A 20,581-nucleotide genomic window follows, 5' to 3' on the forward strand; every position below is an offset into this window, starting at 1 on the left:
AAAATGGGATTTGTTTGCTTTACAAGGCCCAGGGCACACAACCCCTTGCTCCCCATGTCTCTCTGCCTATGCCAGGCTCCCAGTGGCTCTTCCACCAGGCCAGCTCAGTCAGCTGCCTCTAAATGGGTTATCCAATTCACTGCTGTGATTCCTGAATCTCTGTCTAGGTCACCAGTCATGTGTCTCTCTGCCTGGTAGGCACTTCGACCTTTGGGGCAGAGAGACATGGCTGCGTTCCCTGGAGGCCCAGACTTCTCTCTTTGAGGACAACCTGAGATTGCTTTAATTTGGGATTATCTATGGAATAGCCCCTCCTCCTCCTGCTTCTTCTTTTCTTCCTACTTGGAGAAAAAAAAAAATTCTATGTAATTTAGACCTTTTTTTGTCTTTACTTCAACTTAATCTCTACTCTCACTCCTCATCTGCCGTAGAATAGACACTAAATCTGGGCCAAACTGAGGACTCCCAGTCCCATTTCCCCACATACTTGCACCTGGATTTCCAAGACCATTGAGGAGTGGTGGTGGAGGGAGATCTGATTCTAGCAATCCACCCCCCCCCCCGGGCCCCCTGGTTCGGCCTCCGCCCCATCCTCCCTGATTGCTGGTCCACAGAGAAGTCTGCTCAGTCATGGCCCATCCTGCCCCAGGATCGTTCGTCTCTCATGGCTGGCCCTGAAGCTGTGCCCACAGCACTGAAATCATCCCAGCATGCCTCACCTCCTGAGGCCTGGATCTACCATGCAGCAATTTCTTTTCTGGAACACCATCTGGGAAAAGGGGCACAGGTCTCGGAGACTCCCAGATTCAGCTGACTGGTGGGGTTTTTGCCACACACGCCCCCCCCCATCCCCTGACCCGGACTTGGCCCAAGTTGCAGAGTTCGGGGTCCTCTTCTCAATGAACCACTACCTCTCTTCTCCCTCTGATACCTCAAGGAATCTTTATTTAGACTGGGGCTGAAGAATCCTTATTCTTGGTTATCCACCATTCTCTCATCCTTTCATCTATACTTAGAGTTCATTTCGTTCCCCCAAGGCCAAGACTTCTGAATGCAAAATCCCTGAAGCATCCCCCTTTTCTTTTGTTACCTCCCTTCTCGGGGCAAGCACGCTGCACAATTCAGGGAGCCTCAGACACACAGCCTGGATGGACTTACACAGTCCACAACCTGAACAACTGTATGCATATGCACAGCTATATGTGTTGCAAAATACTGACCACACGGCAGTACAGTCTGAATGGGAAGAAAAAAATGCCATGAGGAAAATAATACTAGTTAATGTTTCAAAAACAATGTCCTACCACTTGAGAAAGCTCCAAGAGGAGGATGTGCCAGTGAGCCTGGATTGTCACTTCCAAGTTTGACCAGAGCACAACATTAAAGGTGAGAGTGACCATCCTCTCCCTGCTTTACTATGCCCCTTCCCAGTCCTATCACCTCAGCGTCCCAAGAAAAATCTCAACCTACCTCATCTGAGCCCCAAACCACCTGGGGTCCAAGAGGATAAGCTGATGATAGCACAAATATGGTTGGTGAAACCCCTGAAGGTCCCTTTCCAGAGAGAGGGAAGCGCTGAGTATCGGCATCGGGGAGCGCTTGGGCAAAGGCAGATCTCCTTAGTGAGCTTCCACACACCAGCATAATTCAAAAAGGGCCTCTTGAAAGTTATCTGGTCTCTGGTCTGCTCCCAGTCCCCAAGTTCTAAGACTCAGCCAGTTACCATGGCAGCTGCTGCCCGATTGAAATGTTCACATTTATAGAAACTGGCTAAAGCATTTGAATCTGACAGAGCTGGGACACCAAGCAGAGAATGTCACTCCCCCAGACACATAAGGATGCTTTATCCAAAACACTGTGGAAGTACCTGGCCCGAGACAGAACCCAAGACCCCAGGCCCTGGAACCACTTCCCCCCACGACCACAAGCAGGTGTCCCACCCAGAAGCCATTCCCCCCCCCGACATTTTTGGTGCCTTATTTCCTCATTATTAATTCATTCACCCAACAATACGAACACCTTCTTTGTGTCAGGCAAGGCATGGAGGACACAACAGTGAGGGCTGCACTGTCCCCTCGTCCACCAGGACAGTTGTATTGGAGAAGCCAGTAACAAAACACAGTGTGAGAAAAGCAATGTGGACAGAAGCATGGGGGCTGCAGACTCATGAGATTGGGGTGGGGGGCAGGGATCGGGGGCACTTGTCAGAGACCTGAGCTGAGCCCTGAAATGATGGGCAAGAGGTAGTGGGATGCGGTGGGGGAGGGTGGCGGGGAGGGAAAGACCCCCCCCTGCAGAGAGAACAGCACTAAAAGCAGGCAGGGAGAGCATTCAGGGCAGCAAGCAGTTCCAGGCCACTGCAGCAGAGAATGAGTGTGAATGAGAAGAGAAATGGAGCCCAAAAGAGAGGGAGCTCAGGACTAGGAAGGGCCCTCAGCTCTTCCCTGGGCTTCCAGCCGCCTGGCTGCTTTTCAAAATCAAACAGCTCAAGGAGGGATTCACTGAGAGGTGATGCTGTGTTTGGGGAAGGAGGGACAGTGTCCTTGCAAAGGGAGCAAAGAGGGGAGGGGGGGGCACCATGGCCACACAGCAAGTGCAAAGGCCCTGTGGTAGACTTGCCACTCACATGTTCCCTCAGTGAGGCTAGGGGAGCAGAACCAAGGGAAAAGCAGGAGGGAACCCTGCCAGAGCAGTGGCAGAGAGTCACATGGTTATCCTAGGAGCACAAAGTTGGACAGTACTGTCATTCCAACATTACAGATAAAGAAACGGAAGTGAAGTAATGTGCCCAGGGTCCCAAACCTTTTTTAGACAGAGCAGGGATTCAAACCCAGCTGCTCAAGCTTTAGAACCTGTGTCCTTAATTGCTCCCTCAGAATGTCTTGTCAAGAGGCTGCAGATCATTTATAACAGATCGATGAGATTTCAACTACCCCAATGGCTCCCTCAAGCCTCAGCCATTCCACACCTAAAAACGTAAGGGGATCATCAAGGACTCAAACAAAGACTTAGCTGCTCTGTTTATGACAGTAAATGACTTAAGCACTGCCTTTGGCTCAGGTCATGATCCTGGGGTCCTGGGATAGAGCCCACATCAGGCTCCCTGCTCAGTGGGGAGCCTGCTTCTCTCTCTCCCTCTGCTCCTCCCCTTACTCGTTTTCTCTCTTTCTCTCTCTCTCAAGTGGATGAATAAAATCTTCAAAGAAAATAACAGTAAAATGACTGGAATTGGGGTGCCTGGGTGGCTTAGTGGGTTAAGCCTCTGCCTTCGGCTCTGGTCATGATCTCAGAGTCCTGGGATCCAGCCCCGCATCGGGCTCTCTGCTCAGCAGGGAGCCTGCTTCCCCGTCTCTCCCTCTGCTTACTTGTGATCTCTGTCTGTCAAATAAATAAATAAAAATCTTTAAAAAAAAAAAAAAAAAGACTGGAGCTGATGCTTTTTCCCTAATAATAGCGAACTGGTAAGTAGAGAAGTTAGGGTCCAGACACAAATAGTATAGCACGCATGGTCATTTCAAAAGACACTGTAGAAGGGTACACAATGCCACGGTCAAAATATGCCATTGAAACTAAGCCGTAGGCACAGAAGGATCCCATTTTTGTAATAATAATATCTAGAGATAAGCATAGACAAAAGACCGGGAGGAATTAAACCAAAGTATTAATAAATCACTAACCCGGGCATGGGATTGCGGGTGGGTTTTCTCCTTTTGGTTTAGCAGCATTTACTACAATGAATATATATTATTTTTACTAAGAAAAAGTACACACACACACACACACACAGCTGGCCAGAAAGCTCAGCCCCAGAAAGCAGGTTCTGCCGCTTCCCTGTAAGAATCACATTCAGGTTGGAGACCCTGACAGTGAAGCAGCTCCCTGGCCTGAGCTGGAAAATTCGGGGCATACGGACAGCCTCTCTCTGAGCCTCTGCCGTGGGGCACACTGCTGGGGCCCAGGAGCTTCAGGGTAATTAACGCTCATCTTGTCAAAGGGCCCGGTGCTATTTTTAAAATCCTTCCAACACGTAGGTTTCGCAAAAGATTCCAGGAGCCCTTCTCAGTCCACCCAGAGCTTTAGGGAGGCAAGTGAACAGACCGAAAATCAGTGGCGAGCACCTAGGATTTTAGGGGTCAAGCATCCCTGCCAGCCCACCCCAAGTACACACTGGCCAGTCTTCCTTCTGGAGGTGGAAGGGAGATAAGTCAACGGGGACTTTCTCCCCTGCCACTCCTTTCTCTTACTTCCCTGCTGGACACCTGGAGCCAACTGCTTACTAGACCTCTAACTGCAGGGACCAGTTCAGCATACAGGATTCAGAACCAGTCCGCAGGCCCTGCCTGTACGTGACCCACACGTGACCTTGGACCGGCTACTCAGCTTCTCTATACCTCAGTGTTTTCACCTGTAAGGATGGGACAGAGCACCAAGCTTCTAGGGCTGTTGTCTTCAGCTAAAGATCAGCAAACCATGACCCTCGGACTCAATTCAGCCCCCCCTCCTCTTTCTGTCAATAAAGTTTTATTGGGACACAGTCATGTATATTCATTCACATATGGTCTATGGCTGCTTCCCTGCTACAACAGCAGAGTTGGGTAGTTGGACAGAGACTATCTGGCCCACACAGCCTCAATATTTATAAAGTCCTTATTATTGGGCCCTTTGCAGGAAAAGTTTGCCAACCTTGTCTTACATCCGACTCTCTCAGAAGCAGAGCTTGAGACAAGGATTTGTGATTTATCTGTGTGTCTCAAATCACTTGAGACAAGTGATTTACCAAGGAAATGATGCCACAGGAGGAACCAGGAAAGGGATGGAGGGAGCAGGACAGAGAGGGAAGGATGCCAAGCCGGGGTGTGGCATCGAATAAAGTCTTGGCCTCTGCCTGACCCCATATGAGCACTTCCTATCCCCTTGCAGGGGAAGCGGCTCAGGGAGAGGGGTCCCTGAAGAAGGGAGCAGGTGCAAGCCGGTGGAAGCAAAGCCCACAGAAGCTGTCACACGCCCATGTCATTGTGCCAAGCATTTCAGGTTCATTATATTTACTCCTTGCCGCAGAATAAGGAGACAGAAAGTGCAGGACGTCCACTTTAGGGCTGGAAGGTAAATGAGATCATGCAGATGAAGCCTCAGCCCAGCACTGACCTCCAACAGTGCACTCACCAAGAGGAGCCACGTGTGCCACAGGTCCGACGGTGAGTGGAGTCCTGGGGCCACAGGGATCCATGAGGCTCAGGTTTTGTCCACCAGGAGCACCCGGACTGGCTGCTGGGGAATCCAGCATGAAACAGCCATCACAGCCCCACCTGGCATTCCCCTCAAGGAGGCCAGAGAGGAGGTGCACTGGGAAGGAATCGAGAAGGTAGGAGGGATCTGCCAGGTTGGGGAAGGAGCTTTCCAACCGAAGGCATGGCATATGATAGAGAGTCAAGGATTTTAGACAGAGAGGTAAGCTGGCGTCTGTCTTCTAAGGGCTCCCATAGCTGTATTGTGTCAACAACAGAAATTTATTTTCACACAATCTAGAGGCTGGAAGTCTGAGATCAAGGTGTCAGCAGGGCCGGTTCCCCTCGGACGCCTGTCTTGGGCTTGCAGGCGGAGACCCTCTCACTCCGTGTGTGTACCCCCAGTATCTCTCTGTCAGTCCAAATATCCTCTTCTTGGGACACCAGATTGGATTAGGGCTCACCCCAACAGCCTCATTTTCACTTAATGACCTCTGTAAGGGCCTATCCCCAAACACAGTCATACCTGCAGTACTGTGGGTTAGGACTTCAACATAGGAATTGGGGGGCGGGGGACACAATCCAGCCCATAACAGCTGGCATTCAGAAAGCTCGCCCTGGTTCTGGTAAGGAAGGGCAACTTGGAGAATTAACAGCAGGGGGGAGGCAGGCTGGGCAGAACCCCACGGCAGGGCAGCCGTCCAGCCAACGAGGGCCTGAAGTCAGAGGCTGAAGCCACAGCCTTCGGGACAGCCAAGGAGCAGCAGCGGGCACGCTGAACTGCCCCGCTCTCCCACTGGGACTGCCCTTCAGATCCAGGCAGCAGGGAGAAGAGAAGGACAAAGGTGCACACCACAGGCCGGCATGAGGCCAACAAAGGCACAAAGCCAGCTATCACCTGTCCTCTGGCCACACCATGGGGAGGGGGTCGAATTTCTGGGCAGAGCATTAGGAGGGGGAAGTACCCCCATTGTCCCACCTTGTTCTCGATTCCATATCCTCCCAGCTCCTCTGGCCATCAAAGGAGCCTGCCCCGGGCAGCTTTAGAACTCACATCAGAAGAGGAAACACCTGATCTCACCTGTCTTCCAAGGTTCCAGGAGCCACTAAGGTGAGCTCCTCCCAATCATTCCCCGGTTTGTTCCCAAAGAATCTATTTGGCCTTTTCCTTTGGGCCAGGACTCAGCAGCTTCCACTCTCCGGAAAAAGTCTCCTCTCCTGTCTCTCTCATGCACACGCGCACAAACACACGTGTGCACACAAAGACACAGTCCCCGGTTCCTCAAATTCCACTACGCAAAGATTTATTCCCTGAGTCCAGCCTCCCTGGAGAAGAAGGGTGCCATGCATTAGGTCACCGACACCTTAGTGCGAGTTTATTCATCAGATTCATCCCGTGGCATCAGCCAGGCATTAAGAAAGGACCGAGCGGGACGCCTGGGTGGCTCAGTTGGTTAAGCAGCTGCCTTCGGCTCAGGTCATGATCCCAGCATCCTGGGATCAAGTCCCGCATCGGGCTCCTTACTCATTGGGGAGCCTGCTTCTCCCTCTGCCTCTGCCTGCCATTCTGTCTGCCTGTGCTTGCTCTCTCTCCCTCTCTCTCTCTGAAAAATAAATAAATAAAATCTTTAAAAAAAAAAAAAAAAAAAAAAAAGAAAGGACCGAGCATTGCAAGGGAAAGGTTATTAAAGGGGGGAGGCAGAGGAAAACCAAAATGTGAGCAGGAGAGAAACAACGTGCTTTTTGCTTTTCTTACTTTCTGACCTTTCTTGATCAGCCTGATGCTCTAAGCCAGGGCTTGGCCACCTTGTCCCGGAAAGGGCCAGAGAGCAAATGTTTTCAGCTTTGCAGATCATTGGGTCTCAGCTGGGAGCTCTCCATTCTGCCATTGCCCCATGTAAGCAGCCACAGACAGCATGGCTGGGTCTCTGTAAGACGGTTACAGACAACGAAATGGGAATTTCATATGATTATCATTAAAAATATCATTTTCCATCTCGTTCTTTCCAAGCCCTTACAAATGGAAAAGGCCATCCCTCGCTGGCAGGCCACGCAGACACAGGAGGTGGCTGGATGCACCTGGGAACGACACGTCACTGACCCCAGCTTCACCTGAGTGGCAGAACTCGCATCCTTCCCACCAAACCATCCTCTCTGCAAGGACAAGCCGTTGGTCACCCTTCGCTGTTTGCCATCCTTGCTTCCCCTCCTCCAGACCTAGAGAAAAAAGCAGCTCCTTGTTCTGCATGCTTGGCGCCTGATCCCTGGGGAATGACTCTCGAGTGTGGAGGAGATGGCAGGGTGACAAACGGCGGCGGGCTACAGAACCCTGGTCTCGGGGTTTGCGCTGGCCAGCTATAAGCGCACACCCCACGCATCAGGCCCCAAGGGTCCAACATGCCACACTCCTGGGTCACCTTTTAGGTACCTCTCCCAAATTACTTAAGATTATTATTATTATTATTATTACCAACTAAGTGTAGACATATACCTATTACTAAGAACAACATTCACTCTGTATTGAGTACTTAGTCTGGGCAGGCCCCATAGAATCTTCCCCTGGCTCATGTTTACTAAGGGGCCAGGCTTTGTATTAAGTGCTGTACATATCCTTAGTGCCCTCAGGAACCTGTGATTTCACTGCTCGTATTATCCTCGTCTTATGGATTAGAAAACAGAGCCTAGAAACATTAACCACACACCCAAGTTCATGCAGCGGGGCAGATCTCTCTGACTCCAAGCCAGATTCTTTGTCCCTGGCTCCCCGGCTCTCCCTATCACGCAGCCCCCCTGCAAGATCGTGTCAGTGACCCCAATGCCTCAGACGCAGAAAGAGAAACTCTGAGAAGCTAAAGTCTTGGTCCAAGTTCAAGCATCTGATGAGCGGTGGTGCTAGAGCTCTGTGTCAGAGCCGCTGACACACCGAGATTCTGGAAACTACCTTGCCCTCATGTGAAAACGCACATTTCTAGACACTATGGGAAACCAGGGTCCTGACGGCGGAGCTGGGCTTCCCAGCAAGTGGCAAGAGAGATTTTAGTCTGAGGCTATGTTTTAGGTCTGATCTGAAAGCAGAGCCCAGGACAGGGATTCTTATGCTGGTAAGTTACTGCGTGAATGGGGAGGGGCCCCAGGAAAAACCTGGGAGAAGCAGGGAAGAGGGATGGGGCAAGGGGAAAAGCCAGGCAAAGGTGCAGGTTCAGCTGGTCTGGTGATGGCCAGATCCCACAGGGAGTTCTGGAGCATGAATGGTACCACAGGATTCTCTCTCTCTCAAGGCAAGGGGCTGGCCCATGACACCATGTACCCATCAGTCACTGGCTGTGGTCAGCCCACGCGGGGTTGTGGGGAGCATCTCTGGACAAGGTGGCAATTCTCCAGAGGACAATGTCCTAGCAGTCAACACTCACAGCTGCTGGAGAATGCTGTCCCTTTGCTAGAAGGACCTTGGCAGGGTGCCATTGGCATCCACTAGAAGCAGGTGACTCTGGAGGCCCAGACCTCACTAACTAGCTCTGCAGCTCCTGGAAAACCATATTCCCTTCCCTACCCTACTCCCCCTCTTCCTTCTGAACCTCCTCCTCTGTCACCCTCTGGCACCAGCTGGGCTAGGCTTGGCCCGGCCTTCTGGCTCCTGTCTCAGACCATCGGCGATCCCAGCCGGAGCTGAAGGTTCCAGGAAGTGTCCCACTGCGGTCTCTTCCAGCCTAGAACCGCTCCCCACATGCCCCATCCTGTGGCCTGCCTCTGAGGGGATTCCCAATGACGTGGTCAGGAAGGCAGGGCAGGGCAGGCTACAGCCTGGAGCCAGGCCTGGGAATTAGTGAATGAGGAGATGCTGAGAGCCAGCCCGCTCCGCCCCACCAGCCGGTGCTGCAGCCCCGACAGAGAGAGCAGCTGCCCTCCTGAGGGCAGCCCAGATGGGCCCACAGCCTGGGCCCTGACTGCCAGGAGATGAGCCGGCCAGGTCACACCTGGGGTCCTTTCTAGAGCCTCCAGAGGGTTCTCATTCTATACACAGAAATATCCTCTTCCTCTCTGCTGCCCTTCGTTCATTCATTCATTCATTCATTCAATAATTATTCACTGAGTGCCCAGGAGAGCTGGGAAAATCTGAACAGAACAGATGAGTCCCGACTTCCGTTCCAGTCAGGGTGACAAAGAAACTGAGTGTGGCAGGGTCACAGATCACTCAGACAGATGCACAAGGAATATATAGGCTTTTTCTTTCCCATAGTTGATGTGATCATCCTCCAGGGGCTCCCATCCTGCTGGGAAGCAGGGACAGGAATGGGGGAGCTCATGTTAAAATTGCTGATTTATGGCAACACCGTGCTGTTTGGCTTAGGAGGGAAATTTGGAGGAGTTAGTTTCTTTTGGATAAATACTGTCTCTTCCATCCTTTTCTTGTCTGTGTCTCCAGGACAGTGTCTGAGTATGAGAAAGGGCAGGGATTACCAGAGACCTAGTGGTGGTAGGGTGGAGGTCACTTGGAGAAACAGTGAGTCCTCCCCATGGCCACTGGTCCAGAATGGCAGCCTTGTCTCTCCCCGCCTGGACCACCCAGGTGCATCTGGTCCTATGTTGGGGGCAGCAGCTACTGTTGGGTGCCCCCGCAATCCCCTTCCCTGGTCACGGATCCCACCTCAGCATGGAGGAATTAAATTTTAAATGAATTCATTCATGAATGGAATGCATCCCTTATCTTTGAGCATTTCATCCCAGCATCCCCACTGCATCCTGGGAAATCCTGGAAGTGGGACACTGATCCTTCAAGGGACCCTTTTCCCAGCCTTGGTGAACGGGTCCAAATTCCTGGCCACCAGGAAGTCCCATGCTGGCAGGAAACAGAGCAGGTTTGTTTGCAAATGGAGCCCAGGGCTTCCTGCCAGGTCCTGGAGCAGAGGCCAAGCCAGCCTCCCAAGGAGGCCACACAGATTTGGATTCATGGCAGCTACATTTCCCTTTGCCCTCCTTGCCTGAGTCTTGCCTTTCTCCAGTTCCTCCAACCCTTTCTTTGGTAATCCCGTCCCACCTTCTGAAAAGAGGAGAGGACCAGCTCCCAGCTCAGCTCAGAGAATATGAAGGGACTCTTCTAGATCACAAAGCAAATTGGTGGATCTAGAATCCCGCTATTCTGCGATCCCATCCAACAATAAAGAGAATCAAAGCAGCCAGTATCTATCACCCTGTGCCAAACACTGTGCTAAATAATTTCCATTCGTCATTTTACTGATGTGTTCCAACAGTCTTTCTACATGGGTGCTATTATGGTCTCTCTTTCATAGAAGAAACTGAAACTTGGAGAGGTTAGAGAGAGTCTAGAACTCTTTCCACTAGATCAGGGGTCAGTGAACTATGTATGGCCCGTAGGCCATGTCTAGCTCAGCACATGTTTTTGTAAATAAAGTTTTATTGAAACAGAGTGATGTTCATTTGTTTGCATATTGTCTGTGGCTGCTTTCGTGCTACAAAGGCAGAGCTGAGTAGTTGAGACAGAGACCCTGTGACCTCCCTGCACTGCCCTTGCTCCCTGTCCCCAGCCACAGCTGATTGGATCAGGAGGTGGGGGCCACGCCCAGGGCAACAGCAACCTAGGATCTGAATGGCCCGACACAAAAAGATGACCTGGACCAATCACATTCTTCCCTTCAGAATTTGGAACAGGGAAACAGAGAGGCCGAGGCTGTGGGGAGAGATGGAAGCTATGATTCTTGAGGACACACTGACGCTGGGTGGCTATGGGTGGGAAGGAAAAGGCAAGGTGTGAGGGTGCTTGCTGTGCGAGAGCAGAAAATGGAGGAAGGATCCAGATGGAGGCAGAATCTATGAAAGGGGGTCCTGGTACCCTAAGAAAACAGAAAAGACAGAAGCCTTCTTTCCAAAAGGTTTCCCAATTCCAGCTTCCTTTAGAACAACTGCCCTCTTCTTGAGTCAAGACTTAGAACTTTTTTGTTGCAAATGAAACAAAATCCAACATAAACAGGCTTAAACATTAATGGGTGTATGTTGATTCACACAACAGAAAGTCCAAAGGTACTTCATGCTCGGCTTGATCCAACAGTTCAAATGATGTCAAAGACCAAAGAAATGTAAAAAAATAAAATTTCCTTACAACTTGCAGCCCATTGACAAGTACCTGAGACAAGGAGAGTGACCTCCCTTGAGGAACTCAACTGCCTTAATGTTAACACTTTGCTAGATGAGAAAAGCAAACTTACCTTGACATTAGCCTGACCTCTGCGATCCTGTAAGTCTTTTTTAAAAATCCCTTTGGAGGGACACCTGGGCGGCTCAGTCCATTAGGCGTCCGACTCTTGATTTCAGCTCAGGTCATGATCTCAGGGTCTGAGATCGGGCCCGTATTGGGGGGGAGGGAAGGTCCACGCTCAGCAGGGTGCCTGCTTGAGATTCTTTCTCTTCTTCTCCCTCTCTAAAAAATTTTATAAAATGAAAATAAATAAATAAAAATCCCTTTGGAAACTTCCCTTATCTCTACTCCCCATAAGATATATGCTAGCAATCATCCTTCAAACACACGGCCAACTGATACACATCTGAATGGTCTCATGAATCTTATCTTCCCAGCAGCAAGACTTACACCATCTCTAATCCCCACTAACTAAAAAGTATACAATCAGTCACTCCTCACAATCCCAGGGCAGCCCTTCCTGCCCACAGGTCCTGTCCCCACCTTTTCTGCACCAAAAATGTCTCAAGAATTCTTTCTTGACCATTGCTCCAGAACCCCAACATCACATCCACCCAATTTCTTACAGTCTCTCTGTCCCACCTTCTGCAACGTGGGCTTCATCTTCAGTCTCCATCCTGTGCCCTTCCTCAACTTAGGCCACTCTAGATTCTTCACTCATGGTGTCAAGATGGCTGCAGCAATTCCAGACCTCACAACTTCATACCAAAACGTCTGCAAGTAGAGAGGGAGCCCTTTCTGTAGCTCTTTCACATTCTGAGAAACAATCTCTCATTGCCTATCCCTGAACTGGTCACCTTGGTCAGGGGGATGGGCTACACTAATTGAATTAGACCTATCAACTGCCATCAGTTTTCCCTCCTGTAACAATATTTGAGTGCTTATGACACCCCAGGCCCTATACCGCCCTTTACATGTGTTATCGTGTTTAACCCTCACAAAAGCCATACAAGGAAGTTACTAGAATTGTCCTCATTTCACCAATGAGAAAATGAAAGCTCAGAGAGGGTAGATACCTTGCCCAGGCTCACACAGCCATCACTTGGCAGAACTGCTAATTAGCAGCAAAAGCAAAAGCTAAAAGGGACGTACGGGATTCTGGAGCCTGAGCTCTCAGCCACTGTGCCCTGCCTGTTGGGGGAAGGTGTCACTCACCAGCCCCCCGGCTTTTCTTATTCCACAACCTGTTGCTATCCTGGTGACCCAAATCCCTTCCTCAGAGGCAACTATCTTGTCCATAGATTCTCAGGCTTCAGACGGAGTTTACTCAAAAGTCCTGCCCCTATCTCTGGGTTCCTCTGGACTCTATTCTCCTCCACCTGATCCGTTTCCATGGAAACTGCTGGGCTCCTGCGTCCCTTTTATCCTCCTTCCCGGGAAGTAAAGCCAGCTTTCTGGCACCTGGGCCGCTAGGCCTGACCATTATAAAGACCAAAGAAGCAATATCTGGAAGAAATAGTTCCAGGCAGAGGGAGGAACCAGATCGAGCTTCTGGTTTTCTCTTTGATGTGCTCCAAACTAACACCAGGTGCTCTGAGGAGCCCTGCCAATTATCTGGGCCCAGTGGGTGCTGGCTGCAAAGTTGTTATCTGTTCTCCAGCCTCTCACCACCTCACCGTCTGCAGGCCCCCCCTCCCTTCGGAAAGCGACTCAGGGCTCTGAGGCAGAAGGTGAGTGGGGCAAGCCTCCTTGCTGATCCTTGACATTGGGTTGCAGCACCTGGGGTGCAGCTGGTGAGCTGGGGGAGCAAAAAGGAAAAAGGTACCCAATTTTCCCCTTCTGGGGAAGGGGGGAGCCAGCCATCACTTGAACTCATGGGCGTCCTGGAAACAGTGGATGACATCACTCCTGGCCACAGGAAAGCAACCTGTGGCCAGGATTTAGGAAGCATGTTGCATACACACACTTGGGAGAAAGTGGGGGCCTGGAATCTGGTCCCCAAGAACTGCATATACCCTGGAAACTGGAAAACGCAGCAGCCAGAGGGTTCCCGGAATCCCACCCCTGCTGGGTCTGGGTTGGGTATTAATCTGAGCTTTGGTATCCTTATCTTTTAAAATGGGCATTGCCTATCCGATAGGCCAGTTGTAAGGCCCAAACCAAACAAGATATACCAAAGCCCTCTATCAAAGCATTTAAAGGTATCCTCATGGTCGTCATCCCTCTTAGTGTTATAAATGTGAGAGGGAGCTCCTGGGAGGGTACCAAAACCTCAGATATCTAAGGGAATTACAAGAGTCTCCATTCATAGAGATACAAACGTCATCACTGCTTTCAAACACACTCCTTGAATCTCTTTCCCATCCCTTAGCAATCTCCTGTTCTGAGTCTATGGTTTTCTCTTCATGTTTAGTTATTTAAACTTGGTCCAATCTAGCCGAAACCCCAGTCTTTTCTCTGATGTAAAGCTTCCCATTCCCCCCACTGCCAAACAAGGACCTTGGCTCCCTCCTGGGCTAAGCATGATGTGGGGGATGGAGGGGGTCTGGCTCTGGGACATCTCCTCCCCAGGAGGAGAGGGGGAAGAGGAGCGCTCCTCACCTATCTGCTCCCCATGGGCTGGAGCAGCTGCTGGGCTCCGGGGAGTCAGGGGTCCAGCAGAGTAGAACGAAAGTTTTCCTAGATCAGTTTTCAGCTCTACCCTGACTTCCTTCAATACCAAAGGCTAACAGGCAGGTCTGGCTTCTGCTCTGCCCTTCAACTCCATGCACCTTTCTTGGGAGGCACAGCGACCTTCAAAGGCTGCTCAGAGCAGGGATGGGGTGCAGTCCTTCCAGGCACTGGACAGGACAGTGTGGGCCTTCAGACGACTCTAAGTCTGAAACAGCACCTCTTCTGTCTTCACAGGGGGCCAAGACTCCAGAATTCTGCTGCAGGACTGGCTGGGCTGGTCAGAGCCCCGCCCCCCCGCCACTGCAGGCACTCCTTCTGACCTGGAAAGGTCTTCTGGAGACCCCCCCAACAAAACACGGCTTCATAGAAGCCACAAAGTCTGCACTCCCCAAAGACTGAGGCTCCCTCCCTATACCCCCCACACATAGCCTTCTCTCAGTACAGCCCATGGCCTGGGTTGAAGTGAAGGTCAGGCTTCAGGAGTCCTGCAGACAGGAGGTGCCTGGCTTCTGCAAGAGCTCTACAAGTGGGGCCCTTGGCCTCTTTTCAGAATAACCAGAAAAATTCCTTCTAACATCCTGTGTTCATATAATAACTACGTTTCAGTTAAGCAAACACCACTGGCAGGATTCTTCTTTTTTTTTTTCTTAAGGTTTTTTTTTTCTTAAGTTTTTTGTTGTTTTTTTTTTTTTTAATTTAACAGAGAGATCACAAGCAGGCAGAGAGAGAGGGGGAAGCAGACTCCCTGCTGAGCAGAGAGCCCGACATAGGGGTCGATCCCAGGACCCTGAGACTATGACCTGAGCTAAAGGCAGAGGCTTAACCCACTGAGCCACCCAGGCACCCCCACTGCCAGGATTCTTGCTAGCTAACTCCTTGACTACAATATTTTTGGTCCCTACACTGACTTTGTGTGCCCAATATGACTTTTTTTTTTAATCTCTATTTTTTTCCTAAGGGTCAAAGAGCTTGCTCACGGCTTCACAAATACTAAGTAGGTTTTGAACCTGCAGCTTTCTGACCCCTGAGCAGAGCTTGTAACTCCTCGACACAACTGCTTCTGCAGTGCTTGGCTTGGGGACAAAGGACAAAGGGACTTGCTTAGGTTTTGCAGTCCTCTGTGTCTGAGATGGGCCCAGGGATGGGCCTTCCAGGAAGACTCCAATCACTCATCTAACATGAATGATGCTGGGCTGTCTCAAGTCAGAGTTGGTGGTCACTGCGGCCACACTGCCATCATACCCAGAACGTCCCCCAGGCAGGTCAACATGCCCCCCGCCCACCCCACAACGTACCCAACACCCGACTCAGCCTCCGGAAAATAGGAAGCATGAGCTCTACTCTCTCTTCTTCACCAGGAAAACCAAAGCAGCAAGGAAGTACTGGCTTTGCTCCTTAGAGAACCAGGGATGAGCTAGCTGGCCCCGCCGATCTGGGCCAGGGGAGGAGCAGAAGGTGAGACAGAGGAGCCCAAAGGACAGTGGCAGAGCTGGAAGGGGCTGAGCCTGCACCCTGCGGGACTCTGCAGCACTGTGGTGAGGAGCTTGTGCTTAGACTTCCCCTTGACCTCCCTCTGGGATTGGCCCCTTAGGGAGCCATGGTTACCCTGGAGAGGGATGCTGGCCAAGGAATCTCTTGCCAAGCTAATCACTGCTGATCTCTGGATCCATGAAGGACAGTGGGAACATCAATTCATTGAAACCTCAGAGTAATCCTAAGAGGTAAATACCCACGTTCCCATTTTGCAGAAGAGAACATTTGAGACACAGAGAGGTTATGTAATTTGCCCAAGGTCACACAGCTTATTCTGGGATTCAGACCTGATTCCAGAGTGTCCACCCCCAACACCTGAGCCATTCTACCTTCCCAGAGGCAATACAAGAGAAACCTGGCAGCTTTGGTGAATTTCCCAGGCCCAGGCTCTCCTGTGGCACAAGGGGAAGGGGAATACATTTGGGCTTCTGGCTTTTTAGGACTCCTTCTCTCCCTTTGTGTGTTCCTGCAAGAGACTCTAAACACATTTGCTCCAAGCAAAATCAAGAGGTTTTGGAGCATTCGCTCTGTACTGCCCCTCTGAGTCTTGCTCTAGGTTGTCCCTCCCTTCAAGGGACAACCTTCCCCCTCTGTCTCCTGCCGGCTCCTCTGCCCCAGCGACCTTCTTTTGATTCTCACTTACCTCCTTCCCTTTCGCTCTCCCTTCGGAAGGCAGTTCAGCTAACACTCATTAGCACGTGTTAATGAGCATCAATTCATTTCTCAGTCAGCCAGCAAAAGGGGAGAAAGGAGGCCTGCTCCAGGGGTAATGGGTACCCACAGCCAGCCAGGAGGCTGCAGGCTTCAGGCTCCTGGAGAGAATAGGGAGGGAGCCCAGTGCCCAGTTTGGGGAGTCCCGTCAGCTGTCCTCAGAACTGTGCCCTCAGCAGCTACTTCTGTTTTCTCTGAGACCAGCATGGAACATTCCAAGGTCAGCGATGGATGTTCTCTACCCACTGGCCGAGGCAGGTTCCCATGATGTCCTTAGGTGGATGGGGTTAAGCCCCAGTAGGGGAGACGCTCCTTGAACAACTGTCTAAAAGCCCTCAGAGCCTGTCCAGGGAGAGGTGGGTAACCAGAGCGCTGAGGGACACAGTCAGGCAGGGGAGGGCGACAACCACCACCCAAGGGGACCGTGGAAGCCCCTCCTCCATTCCATCTGGATCCTCCCTGGGTGTCCCTGATTCCAGCCGCCCCGCCCCACAAAGCCTTGAGAACTCTCGGCTTCTCCCCCAAGCATGGGCTGTACTGAGGGGCCTTGAGAGCATGGGAAAGAGCTGGGTTCAAATTCTAGCTCTGCCCCTCTTTGCTGGACAAGTCAGTTCGTCATGTGAAGACTCAAGTCCCCTCCTCAGAAAAGCGGTCCCTGTTCTTGCTACCGTGGAAGGGCCGGACCAGAGGAGCCCTGAGAGAGACCTAGTGAGCTGCGAGGTGCGGGTGCTAACTCCTTGTCAAGCTCGTATTATTATTACTACTCGTGGCGCTGCTGTTACTACTGCTCCATGCTAGTAACAATACGGGGTGGCTGTACTCAAGAAGGTCAGAGAGAGGCAAGAGCAGCCTCTCCCTCGCCTCCGCACCCGGGGGCCTCTGCTTCCAGTGGTCTCAGGGCCCACCTGCGCGCCCCTGGCCCCCACCCCGCGCTCCCGGCCAAGCCCCGCGCCGCCGCCGCCCCACCGAGCCCCGGGCCGATTCTCTGAGCGCGCGCGCCCCCTGCCGGCGGCCGGGCGCGGGCGCAGCCTCCGCACCGTATATAAAGGCAGCGTGGCGCGCAGGACCTGGCCGAGTGCGGGAGCGGAGCCGGGCGCAGGGACAACGCTGTGCGCCTGAAGTCTCCCAGCAGCTCGCCATGGCTAGCCCGCAGCAGCAGCCCCCCTACCTGCACCTGGCCGAGCTGACGGCATCCCAGTTCCTGGAAATCTGGAAGCACTTTGACGCAGACGGTCAGTAGATCTCTCAACTTCTGGGCCCGTGGACCCCCAGGGAACCTGCGGTGGAGGGGAAGGGGACAGCCGCTGATGGGGGCAGGTGTACGTTTGTCCCCGGGGCGGGGTGGTGGTGGTGTTTGGGCCCCAAAGCCTGCTGAGGTCGGGGTCTGGAGTTTGGGAGATGCCCGGGCTGCTCAGGTGACAACTGTCAGCAACTTTTCTTCTCCGACATAGACGGCGGTGAGCCCGCCAGCTTTTGCAGCCTCATTCTGGGCAAGTTGGAGCTTTCCCAGAGAGGAGGCCTGGGCCGGCAAGGCTCCCCGTGATTCCCCCTGCCATCTTATCATCCCCGCCTTTCTCTTCAAGGTAATGGCCTGCCTTCAGCTGCTGCAGCCACAGGTCTCAAGCCCACTTGCTTCATTCTTGGGGTTCTCCTTTTGTTTAATGCCAGCTTAGCCCGCCCCTCCCCCCCGTCCTGGAGGTTGGGACAAGCTGGGGGATACTAAAGGGAAAGCCTGGGCCTCCCCCAGACAAACTGGCTGGGAGCGGGAGTCGGGAGTGACCTGGGGGCCCTGAACACCCCTTGGGCTTCCTTTGCCCATTTCCCATCCTCCCTGGGCAAATGGGTCTGTACACAGCAGCAGTGGGTGTGGTGGGGACAGGGTTGGGGGACCAGCCTGACATATTCCCTCATGGTGATAGTCCTGGCTGCTTTAGGTGACATCTCTGGGTGGAGGGAGGCACAATCTTAAATGCCTACTGAGACACCGACTCCCCCAAAAATCGAGGGCCGGACAGAATGACCTTAGGAGGTGTCTCCCTGGGCTGGCATTCCATGGGTCTATGATGGTCTGATCCAGGCATAAAGGGAGACCCCCACCCCTTTAGGAGCCTCTGATCTTGCTAGAGACGTTTTCTCCACCCTTCCAAAAAACCTAAGTGATCTGATTCCCTTCTCAGGGCCTGGCCGAGATGGGCATCCCAAATGTTCAGGCATCTGGGACTACTGGCAGGGTGGTGGCGTCGGGGTTTTAGCCTGGGATTGACAGTGAGGGGGGATGGGAACCAGAGGGAGGATCAGGGGTGGCTCACTTAATTCCTCCCTCCTCCTTTCCTCATCTCTGCAGGGCATGCAGGTGGCTAAACAGAGGCCCTCTGCCCAGGGTGCTTGGAGAGGCAAGGGTTAATGTCTAGTAAAGTTAATGAGTCAAGTTTTGTTCCCTGGGAGCCACCTGAGAAAGCTGGGTTGGGAGCCAGGCAGAGGACTGGGCAGGTAATCCCTGGGTTGGGATGGTGATCTGCCTGAGAATTACTGAAGGAGGAGGGTAGCCTGTTAAATCTGTAAAATGGGGCTAAGGAGGGTTTGTACTTCCGATCCCCAGCTTGGACTATAAGACTGCCTTTTGCCTGGGTGAAAAGGGATGTAAGGGGCAGCCTCTTAGTATTCCAGATGACACGCACATTCCCCGAGGATGCTTCTGCCAGTTTATCTGCACCAGAGACTTGCAGGATTCAAGGAAAGTTACCAAGTGGCCAAGGTTATGCCACCAGCCTCCTGCCAGATGAGTCAGCTGTAACAAACAGAGGACTCCATGGTTCCTACTTTCCCCCTGTCCTCGTGGGGACAACCAATAGCACACTCAATAATCATGCAAATCCTTACATCTATCTGAGACCTCATAGTGTTCCAAACACAGTCACACCTCCTGGAGTCCCTGTGAGGCTGCTGGGCAGGTGAGGTGCTCCTGGCGCAGGTGAGGACGGGGGCATGAGGGGCGGGTTCTCACAGGCTGTACAGCAAGGGAGTCGTGGGGCTCCTTCCCGGCCAGGGTTTATTCCCTGGGAACATGCATTTGGGTTACAAGAGGGATTTTTCTGGGACGCTGGAAACCACCTTCCCACTTGACCACCGAAAAGCCTCTACCACCCCCTGCCTCCAAGGCAATGAGCTGTTTCTTTAATCTCAGAAAGGGGTCCTGGTGCAGGCTGGAGCAAAGCTAAGTTAGCACTAGACGCAAGAGTCCGACAAACACCCCCAAAGCCTCTGTGCCTCTGGTTCCCTCCTGCTCCCATGGCAAAGGGGAGCTCAATGAATGCTTCTTGATTCCTGCCTACCAGACACACCGTTTGCCCTCTCCGGCCACTGCCTCAGGGAGGTCCCAAGGAGGAGCCCCAGACCTAACAGAGAGAGAAGACAAAGGGGCTTACAGTGCCAGAGATGGCACAGAGGTGATTTAGGAAAAGGAGGATACAGCCAGATTGGAGTTCCACGGAAGGATCCAGAAAGAGGCTGTGGACAGCCTTGCTCCATACCTTCCCTACCTAACCCCTCGAGCACACCCAAAGACTTCTGGGGAGCCCACCCCCTCCCCTGAGGCACTCCCTGCCCTATCTGGGCCTCCCCCTTACTAAGTCTGGCTTCTGTGTTCACTCCCTGTGTTGCTCCCTGATACGGAGTCCCCCTGCCTCTTACAAACTGAAAGAGCTCTGGGAGGACTCCCGTTTGCAACCCACCAGGACCCTGGAGCCCAGTCAGACACACCCCCCCACGGGAGGGAGCCACTGACCCACTCTTCCCAGACCCTCTAGGAAACAGATGAGGCAAACTTAGGAGAAGCTGGATGCCAAAGAGAGGGGAGCTGGGGCGGGGGACTCTTACCCTAACTCAGCCCGTTACTAACCAGGAGGAAGGTCATCCTGGTGACGCTGCCCTAAGAGAGTCTTTTCAAAATCCTCATCAGTCTCATGGAGAAAGGAAGGAGTAGGTGTTTGGAGAGAGAAAAACTGGGACTCAGAGAGGCAAAGTTCTTTTCATAAGACCACACGGCAAAGTGGGAGGGTGGGGGGCACCCAGAGACCCTGTCTCCTCGTGCCTAGTTCCATCCCTGGGCTCTCCCTCCAAGGTCAGCTGCAGCCATGCATTTGGGAGAATTCAGATGTCATCTCCCCAAGGCAGAAGTAGGGAAGACCGCAGCCAAGCCCATGCTCTGACCCACATGCCGCCTCCATGCTCAGAGTGACCCTTACACGGCCCTCCATGTCTGAGCCCCATCCCATGCTGCCTGGTCACC

At 52.4% G+C, this 20,581-nt stretch overlaps 1 protein-coding gene across 1 annotated transcript in view; it reads left to right on the forward strand.

The window, feature by feature from the left end:
• The first annotated feature begins 17,355 nt into the window (after nucleotides 1-17,355).
• The window catches only part of CALB2 (calbindin 2), a 28,906-nt gene continuing 25,680 nt past the window's right edge, over nucleotides 17,356-20,581 (forward strand). Inside the window, exon 1 of the mRNA XM_047711428.1 lies at nucleotides 17,356-17,525. Within this exon, the coding sequence (XP_047567384.1) occupies nucleotides 17,432-17,525 (94 nt within the window). The 5' untranslated portion in view covers nucleotides 17,356-17,431. The remainder of the gene's footprint in view (nucleotides 17,526-20,581) is intronic.

Source organism: Lutra lutra, chromosome 17 (genome assembly GCF_902655055.1).
Source record: "Lutra lutra chromosome 17, mLutLut1.2, whole genome shotgun sequence".
Lineage (NCBI taxonomy): Eukaryota > Metazoa > Chordata > Mammalia > Carnivora > Mustelidae > Lutra > Lutra lutra.